At 43.6% G+C, this 18,368-nt stretch overlaps 1 protein-coding gene across 1 annotated transcript in view; it reads left to right on the top strand.

Annotated features, from left to right (window-relative positions):
- The window catches only part of LOC134879830 (alpha-2-macroglobulin-like), a 33,091-nt gene extending 14,723 nt beyond the window's left edge, over positions 1-18,368 (top strand). The window contains exons 19-23 of the mRNA XM_063906359.1: positions 10,572-10,797; positions 11,943-12,069; positions 17,646-17,767; positions 17,857-17,908; positions 18,214-18,368. Of these exons, the coding sequence (XP_063762429.1) occupies positions 10,572-10,797; positions 11,943-12,069; positions 17,646-17,767; positions 17,857-17,908; positions 18,214-18,353 (667 nt within the window). The 3' untranslated portion in view covers positions 18,354-18,368. The remainder of the gene's footprint in view (positions 1-10,571; positions 10,798-11,942; positions 12,070-17,645; positions 17,768-17,856; positions 17,909-18,213) is intronic.

Raw genomic sequence — 18,368 nt, 5'->3', positions numbered from 1 at the left:
CCGACTGAAGTAACAAATAATTTTGCGACCCCACGGAAGTTTTTGCCGACCCCGTTTGGGGTCGCGACCCCTAGTTTAAGAATCACTGATCTATAGAATTCGAACAGCTCTTATCATGGCTGCCACTTGGGTACTTCCGGGTCATTTCTCTCCGTTAGGAACCTTCCTAAGATCGACCATACCCTTAGCACCCGGAAGAATAAAATGGGAAAAAATCTACAACGAGGCGTTGGAGGGCAGCATTCGCCTTATTCACCTGGCGGCCATTTTGAAACTCGAACGAGGCTGAGGGGTACACAAACCCGGAAGTTTGACTCCGACGCATACGATCTATGGAAGATTCAGCAGCACCAGCAATGGAAACTCCAGTGTGGACCACCAACCTTTCTTGTTTGCCAGAATTAACTATTCAAAATGTGCAGCAGTGGGCCAGTACTGACTGCAACATCCCCCGGGCGGTGTTAATTAAAGGATACAGTAACTGGATCGAAGGTTTTATCCACGACATTGAAGGTAAGAATGGACGCTAATTTACCTCAGTTTCTGCTAGCGTGTAGCAGCTAGGGGTAGTAAGCTTAGCTGTGATATGGAGTTGTTGACTGTACTATGTTTGATTTTATTTAAAACTTAACATGTATTTAATCGATAGTTAATAGGAGCCCAACACACATATTTGTGAGGGCTAGGTCTTTTCCCTCGGTGCGGAAAAATGAGTCACCGTAGCTACAACATACAGGTATCATAGTGCTAAGTGGGCAAACTGCTCAGTTCGCAGAGCAGTGCCACAGTTTAAACCAGCTTGCTAAATGTTCATTATGAGTTTTATCAACGATGTACCTTTCCCTGTCTGACTGAAAATAACATGTTGATTTTATCTCATTAACATGTTATCTCTAGTTGATGTAATATCACATAAGCCTCATTGATATCTACTCAAATACAGTATTATCTTGTTTCAAATTAGCAAAGCCAGACAGCGCTAGGTGCATGTTGCTATTGCTTGTTGACAATGATAGTATAATGACAGTATAACTATCAGGTAAGTGATAAGGTAAGCTAAGTATTAACATTCATAAGATAAGAGTTGCTCAGTTCTTGGAGCAGTGTATCCAGGGTTGAGGAAGGTTCACTGCACACTCAGTGTATGTGTGTGTGTGTGGAGCAGTCGGTACTGGCCCACTGCTCCACATTTTGAATTGTTAATTCTGGCAAACAAGAAAGGTTGGTGGTCCACACTGGAGTTTCCATTGCTGGTGCTGCTGAATCTTCCATAGATCGTATGCGTCGGAGTCAAACTTCCGGGTTTGTGTACCCCTCAGCCTCGTTCGAGTTTCAAAATGGCCGCCAGGTGAATAAGGCGAATAGACACGTCTTTTCTGCTTTAGAGTTTTACTCGCTACAGGGTGTACTTTGAGGGTTTTTGACTTTGCAGACCGTTTACATGCAGAAACAGCGTAATACAGGACCTTTAAGTTTGGGGTTTTACCTCAAAATAACACATTTCTTTGTGTTTTTAACACATATAAACTGTTAGAAATAATCAATATATTGAAACGGAACATTAAAAGACAATTCACTGTTTCTGGACAGATCATATTTGTCCAATTCCGGTAGTATTACCGGATGTTGTTTTTAGCCTCAGATAGCATATAACTTATATTGTATTTGTTGAGCTGTAGTGCACTGTCGCACAGCTAACGTTGCATTCTTAGAAAAGGAGACGGAGAATGAATTATCTTTAGCCTTTGGCTTATTTATTCCAGGCTGCTCTGACGCATCATACTCACGGTCAGAGCTTCACCATCTACTACGCACACTGAACTAGCATAGCTCAGTTCACCCTTTTATAGTCTGTACCATATCGCCATCTAGTGGCATAAACATATATACAGCATTACATAGAACAGAGTACATACAGTAATAATGAACATCTCAACACCCCCACTTGTACTCAGGTTGCTATACTTCAAGCAAAATAAAAATAGAATGAATGTGGACCTCTGTCATACACATATCAATCTCCAAAAAGAGCACTTGCAAACCTCTTCAGTTTCAACTTATTTACAGGTTTGGTCATTACATCAGCAACCATGTTATCAGTTGAACAATACACCAAAATCACCCGTCCCTCAATCACAGTTGACCTGATAAAGTGGTACTTTATGTCAAAGTGTTTACACCTTTGTCTGTTTACAGGATTTTTGGCGAGAGCGATTGTCCCCTGATTGTCTTCATGTACTACAGTTTGTGTGTAATTGTAATTATCTATACCCCCCAGTAACTGCTCCAGGTATAGACACTCCTGTATGGTTGAAGCAAGCGCCATGTATTCTGCCTCGCAGGTGGATAGCGCGACTGTAGGCTGTTTTCTAGTCTTCCACGAGACTAGAGAGCTGTTCTGACTAAGGCTCACACAGTATCCTGTGGTACTGCGTCTGTCACTGGTATCAGCCGCCCAGTCAGCATCACTATAGGCTTGTATACCTAGCTTCTCACAGTCGTTTCTCCTAAAGGTTAACCCTTTCTCTGCAGTGCCTTTGAGATACCTTAGTACATGCTTCACAGTGACCCACTGCTCCTCTGTAGGCTCTGCAAAGTACTGCGATAACCTGCTCACTATAAAGCTTAAATCGGGTCTGGTACAAGTAGTCAGGTATATAAGACTGCCTACAGCCTCCCTGTACAACCTGACATCCTCCATCTTTACTGCATCCTCAGTATACTCGAGCTTCTGCTCACAGGGTGTTTCTCTGGTCCTACAGTCTTGCATATTAAAACGCTGTAGTATTTTGTGTACCTTTCCTGTGACATCTTTACACACCCATCTGATTGACTGAAATCAATACCCAGAAAATGTTTGAGTTTGCCTAAATCTTTCATCTTAAACTTTTCTGCGAGCATCTCTTTCACCTCTTTCAGTCTCTCTTCATTGCTTGCTGCAATGATCAAGTCATCAACCCATGTGATTATGATCACTTTCCCTTCTTTTGACTCTTTGGCATAAACACAGTGGTCGGCTGGGTTTTGTGTGAAACCATCCTCAGTTAAACAATTGTGCAAAACCCTGTTCCAATTTCGGCCGGACTGTTTAAGACCGTAAAGGGATTTCTCTAGCTTGTAAACTATACCCTCTTTCTCTTCATAACCCTCTGGTGGATAGATGTAGATCTCATAGTCTATGGGAGCGTGCAAGTACGCGGTTTTCACGTCCATTTGGTGCAGGAGTAAACTCTCCTGTGCAGCTTTCTGTAGCACCACCCTTACACTTGTCATGTCTGCCGTGGGTGAAAACGTCTCCCCATAGTCTACGCCCATTCTCTGGCTGTAACCCTTGGCCACAAACCGTGCTTTGTATTTGTCTCTTCCATCTACATCAGTCTTGATAGCGTAAACCCATCTACCCCCCACTGTTTTCTTGCCTATTGGCAGTGTTGTCGGGGTAAAGGTCTTGTTCTCTTTTAAAGACTGGATTTCCTCATCCATGGCTTTTACCCATTCTTTGGAGTTAGCTGACCCCATTGCCTCCCCAAATGTTTGTGGAATGCCACACACCATTCTACAGCAGTAGTCTACTGTGATATTTACCGCATCACTTACACGGTTTTCAGTAATGAAGTCATCCAAGTGACTTGGCATCTTTCTCTCTCTGATCGGATACCTTCTACTCTCTGGTTCACCACTCTGTTGTGTTTGATCATGGTCAGTAGACCTCACTTCTGTACCTGGACTATCACTATGAGCACTTTTACTCCGTACACTTGGCTCTGGAGCATTTTCTGTACTCCTACCGACCCCCTGCGTGGTTTCACTAGTCCTGGGTCTCACACTGTCATAGCCATCATTTGGATCTGGCTCACCTGTCTGTGTTTGTTTCTCCACAGCTGACTTGCTCACAAACTTCACTAGTCTGTGTTTTTGTACTTTGTTTGTATCTGGATGATACACCAAATACGCTGGGCTGTTCTTGTCGTGACCTACAAAATGCCCCTGATCACATCTGGAATCGAGCTTCCCCTTGTTCTGTTTGTACGTGTAACATACAGATCCAAACTTTTGCATTTTGGATATATTTGGCTTTTTGTCTGTTAGCAGCTCATAAGGAGTCTGCCCTGTACGCCTGCTAAAACATCTGTTCCGTACCATTGCTGCTGTTTGTACGGCATAGGGCCATAGCTGCTTTGGCAGCGCACTTTCAACCAACATACACCTGCCCATCTCAAAAAGAGTACGCCACCCTCTCTCTGCTGTTCCATTTTGGTGTGGGGAGTATGGAGCTGACGTTTCATGTCTGATCTGATTTTTCCTTAACACTGCTTGGAAATCACTGTACGTGAACTCTGTTCCGTTGTCGGATCTGATGCACCTCACCTTCCCATAAGGGGATATGTCTGCTAGGAACTTTTCCGTAGCCTGCACTGCGTCACTTTTCTTCTTTAGAAAATAAACAAACACTGCGCTTGAGTAATCATCAGTAAATGATTGCACATATTTGAAACCATCTCTTGACTCTGTTGCTACAGGACCTGCAAGATCAGTGTGAACCATTTGTAAGGGAGCCTTTGCTCTGGCATCAGGATCCCTATTTCTGGTTTGGGCAAACTTTCCTTGAATACACACCTCACACTCTTGTTCGGGCCTACCCATTTTGCCCTTGATCTGCATACCTACAACAGCATTCTGCAACTTAAGAATATCGTCATAGTTACAATGACCTAATACCTCATGCCATGTCTGTATGTCGTGACATGCATTACACTTATCATTAGATTCAGTTTCAATGTGCAAATAATACAGCTTTCCATACACATGAATGTTAAACCTGGTACCGTCTCTGGTTATCAGGATGTCTTTATCTTCTTTGAAGACAACCGTAGCTCCACTCGTAGTCGCCGCCTTCACTGAGAAGATGCTCTGTGGATATGACGGTACATACAAAGCGTCTCTCAGCGTCGCCTTGTGCCGCTGTACTCTGCTGTCGACGAGGTAAACCTCAGCATTTCCCCTCCGCTGCGCAATCCCGCTGCACCGGGTGCCGTCTGCCAGCTCGACATGGTGCGTTTCTGGCCTGAACGCGCTGTCGAAACTCTTGAAGAGGGTTATGTCAGTGATGACATGAGATGTAGCTCCCGTGTCCACCATAAGGCCCCTCTCCTGGATGCTGCGCGCCGGCTGCCGTCTGCTCCCCCCGTCTCTCACCGCGAACGCGTAGTCCTCGTCGGCATCTTCTGAGACTTTACTCATACCATCCTGTTTGTCTTTACTGTTCTTCTCCTTGCGCCTACACGTGGCATCTTTGTGTGTGTCACTTCTGCAAAGACTACACCATGTCCTCTGTCTACACGCTTTCGCTCTGTGCCCTTTTGCGCCACACTTGAAGCATACCATTTCTGTGTCGTCTTTGTTCCAGCCATGGCCAAACGTTTTGGTGGGACGCCTTCCACTTTTCCCTTGAGTCTTCATCACACTGTCGCTTGAATCAGCTGCATTTATCTTCTCTGTTTCTTCAAAACTTCTTAGCTTAGTCTTGAATTCTGCAAACGTGATGTTATCGTCCGTGTGTGCCACATGTATTGCAAATGGCTTAAAACTCTCAGGCAGTCCTTTTAAGATCATAGCCACCAGCAGGTCGTCTCCTAACGTTTCTCCCGCGTTCCGCAGCGCGGTAATGGCGGTTTCTGCTCTGATGATATAGTCCATTATACTTTCATGGTTTGCCTTCTGAAGCGATGTCAACGTGGTGTACAAGTTGATTATACGGGGCTTTCCCCTCCCTGCATAATACTCTCTCAATATCTTCAAAGCTCTTCTTCCATTGTTGGGCGCATCCCTCATAACTAACGAGAGGCTTTTGTCATCTAGCAGTAAAATTAACTCTGCATATGCGTCAGCATTTTTCTTTGTATCTGCTGCTATTTCGGCTTCTAACCTCGGTTCTCTCAGAACAGTGTTCTTTAGTCCGTTTAAATGGAAATATCCCAACATTTTGGTTTCCCATATCTCATACTTAGTCTCATCTCCGTCGAACGTCGGTCGAGGCAATCTGCTCGTCCCTCGTTGTTCCATCTTGCTAGCTTGCTCTTCTCCTTAGCTAGCTGCCTGTTAGCACGCGGTTCGTTGCGACTTTCTAACTGACCAAACTTCTCTTCCGAATGACTCCTGGGCCCATAACCTGTTGAGCTGTAGTGCACTGTCGCACAGCTAACGTTGCATTCTTAGAAAAGGAGACGGAGAATGAATTATCTTTAGCCTTTGGCTTATTTATTCCAGGCTGCTCTGACGCATCATACTCACGGTCAGAGCTTCACCATCTACTACGCACACTGAACTAGCATAGCTCAGTTCACCCTTTTATAGTCTGTACCATATCGCCATCTAGTGGCATAAACATATATACAGCATTACATAGAACTGAGTACATACAGTAATAATGAACATCTCAACAGTATTGTATATATGAGTAGAGGGAGAAGGACGCGTGGAGTTACATACTAAACACACCGCCTCTACCTCTCACTCATTGATGCTGCAATGATACTATTGCGTGTTTAATAACTGATAAACCTCAGAAGGATTGCATAATAGAATATCGTAGGTGATAGCTTCAGGACATCACTAGCAAGATGGCAACGGTGACGTCAAAATAGGACCCGCCCCCGAGGACGTCTGCCTATAGAAGAATCCGGAGAACCCTATGTGACAAGCGGCTGACAGGATCCAGCCCCCCGCTACCAACCAATGAGTGCACGAGACCGGAGCACGTCTTATTTCGAAGTTGTTTATTTTATGACCGGAAAGGGATGGTTCTCATACCTGCAAACTAGTCACCTTTCGGCGAAATTCGCCGTTTTCAACTCAAAATATGTCATTGACGTGAATCGTGTAGATCCGAAGAGTTTTTTTTTTAGGGGGGGGGGGGGGGGCTGACCGACGACTGACCGACCAACCATAGACTGTATAACGGACTGTATAATGAGCAAGAAACAAGTTTGCTATCTTCACAATAAATAAAATCTTTGTTCAAATGACTCGCGTTCCACGACCACCGACCAATCATAAGCAAGATAAACCACAGCGCGCTTTTACCCATCGGTCCCTCTTGGAGTGGAGTGCTCAGTCGTCAGCGAGTGGTTCTTCTGGACAATTTTCGGGATACGTTACAGATACAAGTTTTGAGGTAAATCCAGTAGCAGGTAATCTGGCAAAAACATTGTATGCTGTATCATTTTAACGTTGCTGAAGTCAAATTATTTTAGCCAAATAAAGTGTATTAACATGCTTCAGCTTATCAGCTTGTTAGGTTGCTAGCTAACCTCAGTGAATTGTGTTAAAGTTAGCCTAGCTAGACCAGTTCTACGTCACCTCGTTCAATGCGAAAAGAATGCGTTTGTGAAGGCTGATCTCCACAGCATCCGTCCTGTTATCTGATATTACTGGCGGCTGTCATTGTGGTCAGATATGAGAGGGATGAAAACGAACACGTAATGAACAAATACACACCTGTGTGTGGTTTAGTGAGTAGCTAGTAGTGGTGCAACGGACCATCTTTGATCCGTGATCCGTTCGGATCAATTATTTCGGTTTCGCATTCATCAACTTTTTAGTAGCTACGAAAAGTTTGGAGTTACGAACAAAATCTACAAACGCTGGCGACCGTGTGTAGAGTTAGTTTACAGTAAGCACATATAAGGCTTCACTGTTGGAAATGACAGCATTCATATTGCGCTGTGTTATGTACACAAGACGCAGATGCCTTTGAAACACGCGATCTAAAAACGAAAACATATTTTATATGTAGTAACAATTGTTGGCAATTGGCAGGTTTAAGATCCAGATTAGGTTCATGGTTGTGAATTATCTATATAAATCGACTCTATAGATTACACGTTCATTCTACATGTTGAATGATGATAGCGTAATAAAAATATAGGCTATACATACAATCACAAAACTGCCGTGGGCTATATGTTATCCGTATCCTTCGTTAAAATTAATGTTCAATAGCTCTATGCCAATGGGAACAACAGAACGTGCGCATTACATATGGACAAATGCGACACGTTCATTACGGCCGTGGACCGATAAACACTCAGTAACGTACGCACACCAACTGGCATTTGCGTGTTTAACACCTTGTTTAACACCGGCGTTACCGCCGCTTAACTTAAATAATGAAGAACTGCTTTTAATTACGACTTGGCTGAGATCTTAACGTGCTGTTCATGCGTTTCCCATGAATAGCCTACTACTATAACTCGGAGCGGAGCAGGATATAATGCGCATGCGCGGCGTTGCTAGGCAACGTGTACAAAGCGAGAGTACAGGTCGTTTTGGTCAGAGCTATGAAGAGAATATATTTGAGGAAGCTCATACATATGATGGGTCACCTGCTGCCACCAGATGCTGACACAGACCAAGAAATTCTGCGTTTCAATGTTGACCGGGCGCTTCCCAGTTTTCAGCATGGAGAGGATGTTGTCAAGTGGTGGGCCGTCGTCTTCAATACAGGGAAGTACCCTGCACTGTGTCAGGCAGTCAAGGCTGCCCTCTCAATTTTCCATGGTGCCCTGGTTGAGTCTTCCTTCAGTGTCATGGGGACCATCATTGATCAACGATCAACGTCAATGAAGATCTCCACCCTCAGTGCTGTGCAGACTGTTAAATACACTTTGCAGACCAGGAACCAGACTGGGGTGGAAATGTTCAGAAGGGATGATTTGAAGTTTGGGGAGGTAGATAGGAGGTTGTGTTCTAACATTAGTGCAGCTGGAACTAGGGACAAAGCCCAACAACAGGAAAATCAGCTTGTAATCAGAGAAAGGAGGGTTGAGTTTGGCTGCCAACCATCTACCAGTGCTGCTAGTAATAGGGCAGAGGTGGTGGAGAACGATAGTGTGGCCCGAAAGAGGCACATTGCCAAGCAGCGAAAACGGGAAAAAATGAAAATAATTTTATGTTGATATGTTGCCAAATTTGGCCAATGGGATTTACTGTTGACCTGTCCTGAATGCTTTTCACATTCAAAATGTTTTTAACTGACCAGTTTATGGGTCAATAAATGTGCCATTGTTACCATAAGAAAATGTTGTCTTTTCCCTTTATTTTCTTATGGGAGTACACCAGAATGCTTAATTTACATGTTAAAATAGCTAAATTTGGCTGGGGGGGGGATGCCCCCAGACCCCCCTACAACAGTTTAGTTTGTCACCTTTTTCAGCCCTTCTGAGTTTGCAGGTATGGGTTCTATAAAACATGTTTGTATTTTGAAATCGCTCTCTTTTGTCCGGACCGCCAGACAGTAACTACTGATTAGCTCCACTCAGTCAGCGGCCTGTGGACGCGTGTACCGGGCTATTGAGCCACAGCTGTGAAACTTGTGTAAAACCTACTGCTGCATCCTTTTATTAAATACTCTTTTTAAAGCTTATAAGAGGAGCTTCACTTCGTTTCTTTTAAATCGACTCCTGGGCTTCGAATAAAAGAACATTTCTTACAAAACTCAAACACATAACTAAAAATGCCAATAAACAACACATGCACACATTTATTGACATAAACAAGTGATGTATTCCCTTTTCACTACACAATAATTTGTCACAATTACTGAATTTTTGGTATATTCTGAATCCATTAAATCTTACACATACTCTGCATGTGTTACTCACATGTTAATTCTGACAATTCATTGCACAACTTCACAGAATAACAATAATGCAATAACTGTTCCTCATAACTTCAGATTAACAATTAACAAGGCAAGGTGTCTAATTACCCACTATAATATTTTACATGAACATAACACATTACTAGCATGGATAGAACACTTACGTTATTAATTTGTGTTGTAATGATACATTTCCATTAGCGTTTGATTAACATTTCATTCACTTAAACTTTCCAATTTTTCTGAAGCATGACACAAATTAAATTACAACAAAAGGTATTATATCATTGCATCACAACAGTGTACTGCTATCCAGCTAAAACATAAAATAATACAGGGTTACAGCTAAGTCGCACTAACATCGCAAGCTAGGCTACGTGTTAGCATGATAAACCGAGTTGGTCATTATTACAAATAACACCTTTTATCTGGTTTTATTGTTTGAGTATTCTTGTACTGACTATATATCAAACAGTTTACCCACCTGAGAACAATGACAACAAGTCACACACGTCTGGCAATCTCTCGACTTCTTCACTTTTAACCCTAATCAGAACATCAGAATTCAAGCCAATGTAAGGGAAGAGCACCATAGACAGGTTAAACTGTATAATAACACGTAAATTATATCTTTAGAAGGATTAATTCAGAGTGTAAAAAAGCTTGGTTAACATGCAATTTGTAAATAAATTAAAATCACTATATAAATTAATGGTGACTGTTATATCTTACTTATGTATTATATGCCTAATTTCTTACAGTCTTATTCACAGGCTTGTATGAAACAAAGTATCCTTTATGACTTTATTGCATCTGAAACTACTTAATTTTTGCACATTATTTTAAATGTAGATCATCTATGTATGTTTTCAAGGTCACAGAATCTGTTTGTGTGTTTCTGCTGATCCAGAATGTCTGGAACGAAGGATGTGTCGGTCACTGTCCCAGACACCATCACCACCTGGGAGACGGAGGCGTTCTGTTTGTCCTCTCAAGGTTTTGGCTTGGCTCCTCGTAAAGAGATCACTGTCTTCCAGCCCTTCTTCCTCGAGCTCAGCCTTCCCTACTCCATCATCCGAGGGGAGCACTTTGAACTGAAGGCAACCGTCTTCAACTACCTGAGCAGCTGCATCATGGTAACTAAAGTGTTCACATTACCTACATATTTACGTCAGCATGCTCATCTTAATTGTTAACATGCTTAAGATGTTAACTATGTTCTACGTCTTAGTTTAGCATGTTAGCATGGTGACATTTAATAATTAGCACTTAACACAAAGTACAGCACTGGCTGATGTATTTGGCCAATTAAATGTTTGACCTGATTATGCTGCTATCTGCAAAGTTAAGGGATCACCATATACATTATGAAGTGGAAATTAAACAAATGTTATGGAAATGCACACAGTATTTATGCAATGTATAGTTGTATAATGACTCCACTGTACTTTGACTGAATTGCATGTCCAGGCATCAGTAATGTATAGGTTGCTGAGAATGTATCTCTTGATGGGTTGTCTATTCCTCAATAGGTTTCCCCTGGCGTTGCCTTTACTGATCCTATTTCAAAAATGTCACAACAGACAAATTACTTGTGCATTGTCTATTGACAGTTTTATTCTGCAGCAAGGATTCTGCTCAGCACTTTCACCATAGACATTGTTATTGTGTGTTGCATTGCAAGTGACACATCCTTATAAATGGGTTTGGAATTGATATTCTGAAGTAAATTTGGATATATTCAGGATATTCCAAAAGGAATTTTGGCTGGCATTCTAAACAAGCCCTTGGTCCCTTGCTCTTTGACCAAGTTTTTAAAAAATGTGCCTCTTATTTCAGATTGGACGAGATTACTAAAGAGATACTCAGATGATTCACTCAACATGCCTTATGCTGCTGATCCCACATACTGTACAGTATTTATCTGAACACCATAAATCAAATTTAGGATTGTACAATATACTTTAATTGGCTTTCTCATAAGTTGATTTGAACTCCTTGATTCTTTAGTCCCTGCTCTTATTTTGAAAATAAAGTTTGCAAGATGCATCTACTAAAGGTCAAAGTGGTGGAATATCATGCTGTGGTTTAAACAATAGAGTGGAGCAGGGTTCACCGCACATTTCATTTCAGGTCTCACCAAAAACCATTAAAAAGACCTATTGACATTGAGACGAAGGACGTGCAATAATGCAAACCCATTTCTGTGGTTTATGGACTCATTCCTGCGTCTGTTTCAAATCTTCAGTTTCTCAGATATCTTGCTGTCTCTCTTGAACAGGTTACTGTGGCTCCAACCCCCTCCTTAGATTACACCCTCACCCCCCTCTCTGGTGACCAGTACACATCCTGTTTGTGTGGTGGTGAGCGCAAGACCCTCAGCTGGACCATGGCCCCCTCAGCTTTAGGTGAGAGAAGCTTTTTGACTGATATGAAATGAAAAAGTCTACCAAGGTGAATACAACTTTTTTGAGCTCAGTGAAATCATTAAGATCCACCTTAGTGACAGAATGTTTTATACACTATTGTTAAAGGTCCGACAGCTGTTTGGGGTTTTCCCTTTCCTGAAGTGTGTTATTTATGTTTGTGTGCATGTAATAGGTCTGCAAAAGCTAAAATCCCCAAATTCAGGCCAGAGGGAGATTCTCTCCCATATCCCTCCCCCCTGCCTGAAACGCCACGATTGGATTCCTTTCTTTACTTCGTGGTTCATTTCCGTATCACACTGACCTCACCTTGATACAGAACTGAATTCTAGCCAATAGCAGTGCGAGTCGTTCCTAAAGCTGACTCCAGCAGAAGCTGCCGCTTTCGCTGCGAACCAAAACTTTCTTTGTTTGCCATACCTAAGGATGAAGATGTGAAGAACAAGTGGCTTGCATTTATTTATTGTGGGAGTTGAGCCGCAAGGACACTATTTGCCTTGGCAAAAGTTGCAAGCTAACGCTATCAACGCTACGCTACCAAGCTTTTAGGCTGTATGCCCACTAACTTTACATAAATTGTGCAGAAATACGGCGATGGTTTATCCTTCTCAACACGTTAAGCTCTTAAGCCCAGACGCTGCAACTTGCAAGAAACAGCATCTCAGGGCATGTTAACATTTAACAACCTATTAATGTGGCATACCCACTTAACGGGAAGAAACTCAGCTACCAGACCATATTAACCATTTTTACCAAAACGAAACATAATTCCAACACCAAGCGTCTAAATCAGCGCTGAACGAAAGCGACCTAACGCTACATAGAGTGAGCTACGGCAAAACTCACTGAACTAGCAGCCAAGAAAGAGCAAGAAAACAGCTTCACTTTACAGAGCCATAACTGTAAAGACGTCTTACCTTTGCTGTTTGTGATCAAAGTTGTGTTCAAGGGCACAAACACGCTGCTGAAGGTGAATCCAATGTCTCTGTGTCACTTTGAACTGATTACTGATAATCCATAATTGTTTATTTGTAATAAACTGGTACAGCACAACAAGCGATGCCATTTCTTCACAGTTTTTTTTCAGGGGCAGGAAATTTGACCAATCTCTAAGCGGTTGACCAATCACAGCAGAGTTGCCAGCTAACTAATCAGAGCAGAGTGCTCTTTTGCAAAGGTGGGGGTATGGGCTCTTCAGAGTGTTTTCAGGCGGAGTGAAAAGTGGTCATTTTTGCACAGGCAGTGTGAGGAAAATAAAGCGCTTTTTCAACATTGAAGCATATAAACATGTCAAAGTGGAGCAACAAAATACATATATGGACTGGAAAAGTAGCATTAAAAAAAAATAAAAAAAAGATTCAACTTTATTGTCATTGCACAGCAGTGGCGGCTGGTGAACATTTTTTTTGGGGGGGCGCAGTTGGGCGGCACGGTTTAAATAGCACTTTTTTAGAGGTTTAGCTTAAGACAGTTGGTTAGGTGGCTGCGGCCACATTCGTGCTTCTTACATTTTTGTGTGAAGTGCTTTAGATCCTTCATCCCGGTTGTAGTCCAAAGTGTTTCAGTCCCAGGACTTTGAAATAACAGACAAGGGAAACAAAAAAAGGCATTGCTCACTGTACAACCAGCTAACCAATTCCGCTTAGCATTCAAGTTTGAGGAGAAAGTCCGAGTGTAGGTTCTCCCGCGATCAGTGGTCGTCTGTTGAATGTTTAAATCCGGACGCTCGGGTCCCAAGTCTTTCAATTTCTTCTTTTCGACATCTGATAGTCGATGAAACGGTGTTTTAAGTAGAGCTTGCACGGAGTTCTCAGCCATCGATGTCGCCATATTCACTCAATCTAAGTTTCAGCTAGCTACGGTGCTGCTCTTTACGCTTGTGGTTAGGGAATGGTAACGATGCTGATTCGCCGAAATAGTCCAATCGCGTATCTAAGAATGTCACATTGAACTAAGAAACAATGCCATTGGCACAGATCTAAGTTTCATCCCCCAATGAAAAGCTATCCTTGCTAAAATGACTGAGAAAAGTATAAGCTCTCCTATAGACTCCCATGTTATCGGCGCCCACGGACGGTAGCCGACCTGCCTATTCTCAGAAAAGGCGAATGGCAATATATTATGTCCGGACACATTTTAGCGGTTCTTGACAGTGGTCTCCCATACACATTTAACCCATAAACACGGTACATTTCTTATTTCAATTATGTTGTATATATAACGTTTTTTAACTCAAAAAGTCAGGGTGGGCGGCGCCCAAGCGCCCACTATTGACGCACCGCCACTGTTGCACAGAGTACAAGTACTAGGACAACGAAATGCGGTCTCTGCATTTGACCCATCCTAGTGTTAGGAGCAGTGGGCTGCCATTATGTACGGCGCCCGGGGAGCAGTGTAGGTAACCAGTGTCTTGCTCAGGGACACCACGGTGGCACTTGGTCTTTCGGGGAATGGAACTGGTGACCTTCCAGTTCCCAGGCCAAGCCCCTTTTTAAGGTTTCAAGGTTTCAAGGTTTTTATTTGTCATATGCACAGCAGATACAGCGTATATGTTGGCAATGAAAATCTTATGTCGCGTGCTCCTCCAACAACTCAACATACATGGTGCAAAAGATAAATAAAATAGTGAAAAAGAGAGAAGAATATTTACAATATCAACAATAAAGATTTGAGGAGGTGAAATATATACATATGTGGAATACATTGAGAGTATTTAAATACTTTACACTGTTGAATGAGGAGGTATGGACAGATGCATATATTATGTATAACAGATGTATATGGCAGATATGTATAATATATAGATATGTGTACTATAAACAGATATGTATAATATATAGATATGTGTACTATAAACAGATATGTATGGCAGATGTGTATAATATATATATATATGTATGTGTGTACTATAAACAGATGTGAGTAGACATTCACACAGCTCAGGAGTTCAGTAGTCTTATAGCCTGTGGTATAAAACTGTCTCTGAGTCTGGTGGTCTTGGTCCGGATGCTGCGGTACCGTCTGCCAGACGGCAGCAGACAGAACAGATTGTTGCTGGGGTGATGGGGGTCCTTTAATATCCTACCGGCCTTCTTCCTACACCGCTGGGTGTAGAGGTCCTCCATGGATGGCAACTCCGTCCTGGTGATGTGCTGAGCAGTTTTCACCACCCTCTGTAGAGTCTTACGGTTGAGGGCGGTGCAACTGCCATACCAGGCGGTGATGCAGCCAGTCAGGATACTCTCGATGGTGCACCTGTAGAAGTTGCAGAGTATCCTGGAGTCCATGTTGAACTTCCGCAGCCTGCGGAGGAAGAAGAGCCGCTGTCGAGCCGTCTTGGATATGACCCTGGTGTGATGTGTCCATGTCAGGTCCTCACTGATGTTAACCCCGAGGAACCTGAAGCTGCTGACTCTCTCCACAGGAGTCCCGTCGATGGTGATGGGTGTGTGTGCTTCTCTCTGCCTCTTCCTGTAGTCCACAATCAGCTCCTTTGTTTTGCTGACGTTGAGATGGAGGTTGTTGTCCTGGCACCAAGATGTCAGGGCTCTGACCTCCTCTCTGTACGCCGTCTCGTCGCCGTCTGTGATCAGGCCGATGACGGTCGTGTCGTCAGCAAACTTGATGATGGTGTTGGAGCTGTGTGTGGCCACGCAGTCGTGCGTGAACAGGGAGTAGAGGAGAGGGCTGAGCACACAACCCTGAGGGGCTCCGGTGTTGAGGGTCAAGGTGGAGGATGTGATGTTCCCCATCCGCACTGCCTGGGATCTGCCCGTCAGGAAGCTCATGATCCAGTCACAGAGGGCGCTGTTGAGCCAAGGTCCCTGAGCTTAATGATGAGCTTGGAGGGCACAATGGTGTTGAATGCTGAACTGTAGTCAATGAACATGATTCTCACATAAGTGTTCCTCTGGTCCAGGTGGGAGAGGGCAGTGTGGAGGGTGAGGGAGATGGCATCATCCGTGGACCTGTTTGCTCTGTAGGCAAACTGCAGGGGGTCCAGTGAGTCAGGGAGGGAGGAGGTGATAAAAGTTTTGACTAACCGCTCAAAGCACTTCATGATGATGGAGGTGAGTGCAACTGGGCGGTAGTCATTGAGGCAGATGGGTTTTGTCTTTTTGGGGACAGGGACAATGATGGACTCTTTAAAGCATGTGGGGACTACAGACTGGAGCAGTGACCTATTGAAAATGTCTGTGAACACATCTGCCAGCTGAACTGCACACACCTTGAGAGCACGGCCAGGGATACCATCAGGTCCTGGAGCCCTGTGTGTGTTGATTCTTTTCAGAGATCTACACACATCTGCACTGGTTAAAACCAGTGAGCAGGGATCCTGGCCTTTGGTGCCTCCACAGCCGGGGGCTTCTCAAAGCGTGCATAAAATGTGTTCAGTTCATCTGGGAGAGATACAGACACTTCCTCAGCACCACTCGTTGTCCTTTTGTAGTCTGTTATTGTTTTTAGTCCAGACCACATATTTCTGGCGTTGGAGCCCTTGTAGTTCGACTCCACCTTGTCCCTGTATTGTCTTTTCGCACTGCTAATAGCTCTCCGGAGTGCATACCTGGAATTCCTGTACTCATCCAAATCACCGCCGCTGTGCGCGATGGCCCGTGCTTTAAGTTTAGCTCGGACCTCGCCGTTTATCCAGGGCTTCTCATTTGGGAATGTCCGTACAGTAATCCGCGGCACGACGTCATCGATGCATTTGCCGATGTAGCAAATGACCGCGTCAGTGTGTGTGTTTATATCGTCCTCCTCAAACACACACCACTCCGTGATGCCAAAGCAGTGGCGGAGAGCAGAGTCAGACTGCTCGGACCAACGCTGCACTGTCCTTGTCACAGGTCGGTCCCTCTTCAGTCTCTGCCGGTAAACAGGGAGCAGAAGAAGAGATATGTGGTCTGACTTGCCGAAGGGGGGGCGGGGGGAGGCTTTATATCCATGCCGGAAAGGAGTGTAAACATGGTCCAGTGTATTTCCACCGCGCGTGGGGCAGCTGACGTGCTGATAGTATTTCGGCAGGACTTTCTTCATGTTGGCTCTGTTAAAATCCCCGGCCACAATAAATGCGGCCTCTGGCCGAGAAGTCTCTGTCCTGTCGATAATCCCATACAGCTCCTCCAGCGCTGTGTTGTTGTCAGCGTGCGGCGGAACATACACTGCTGTTAGAACAACAGATGTGAACTCCCTCGGCAGATAAAAAGGCCGGCATCCGATCATGATGTGCTCTAGGCTGGGAGAACAGTCCGAAGAAATGATCTCCACATCTGAGCACCAGTTGTTGTTAATCATGAAGCAGACACCTCCTCCCTTGCTCTTCCCTGAGTTTATTGTCCGGTCCTGGCGATGAATGGAGAATCCGTGTGGAGCAATGGCGGCGTCCGGTATCGTGGGGTCGAGCCAAGTCTCCGTGAAAACCAAAACATTACAGGTCTTAATGTCCGTTGAAATGCCACCCTGCTACGGACTTCGCCACCACCGCCCTCTAATAGCGGATCTTTAATAAAAACACAATTCTTGATTCTTCTTTCTTGTTTGTTGATATCTTGAAGGGGTTATGAATGTGTCAGTGACTGCTGAGGCTGTGGCATCCCAAGCTTCATGTGACAATGAGATTGTGAGCGTGCCAGAAAGGGGTCGTATTGATGTGGTCCAGCGTTCTCTCATAGTAAAGGTTGGGAATTTTTGACAAAATGACAAAGTATAATTTATCCATTTACTAGACGGAAGCGTTTAAACTCAAATTGTATCTTTTCCTTTCAGGCTGAAGGAACTGAGATGTCGAAGACCTACAACTGGCTGCTCTGTCCAGAAGGTCAGTTTGTTCAGAAAGAGACCGTCAAAGGCTTTAAGTTAGGAGTACATTTCATATAAAAAATATAATAGATACTTGCAATACGTGCACTTAATTTCATTGTTATTATGTAAATTGTGTTAAGTTAATTGCAGGTGTCATTGATTTATGTAAGGTCATTATGTAAATACATTTTATCAACCTGAATTTTTATTTATAAATGGACACCCAATGTGTGTGCTATTTTATTAAACTACCAATACAATATGTAACATCTTAACAATATCTTGTACTGAGCTGAGGGTTTGTTCCCTGTCTGCACACAGGAGAGGCTTTGACAGACGAAATGGAGATACAGCTGCCTGAAAACGTCATTGTTGGATCTGCCCGAGCTTCGCTATCAGTTCTGGGTAACAAATACATTTCTGTTGAGTGTGACATTAACAAAAAATATTCTGGGAAATGAATAGTCTTCCCTCTC

The sequence above is a fragment of the Eleginops maclovinus genome, chromosome 18, assembly GCF_036324505.1.
Source record: "Eleginops maclovinus isolate JMC-PN-2008 ecotype Puerto Natales chromosome 18, JC_Emac_rtc_rv5, whole genome shotgun sequence".
Classification (NCBI taxonomy): Eukaryota; Metazoa; Chordata; class Actinopteri; order Perciformes; family Eleginopidae; genus Eleginops; species Eleginops maclovinus.
Note: the sequence above shows the minus strand (reverse complement) of the source record. Positions and strands in the feature narration are given on the sequence as shown.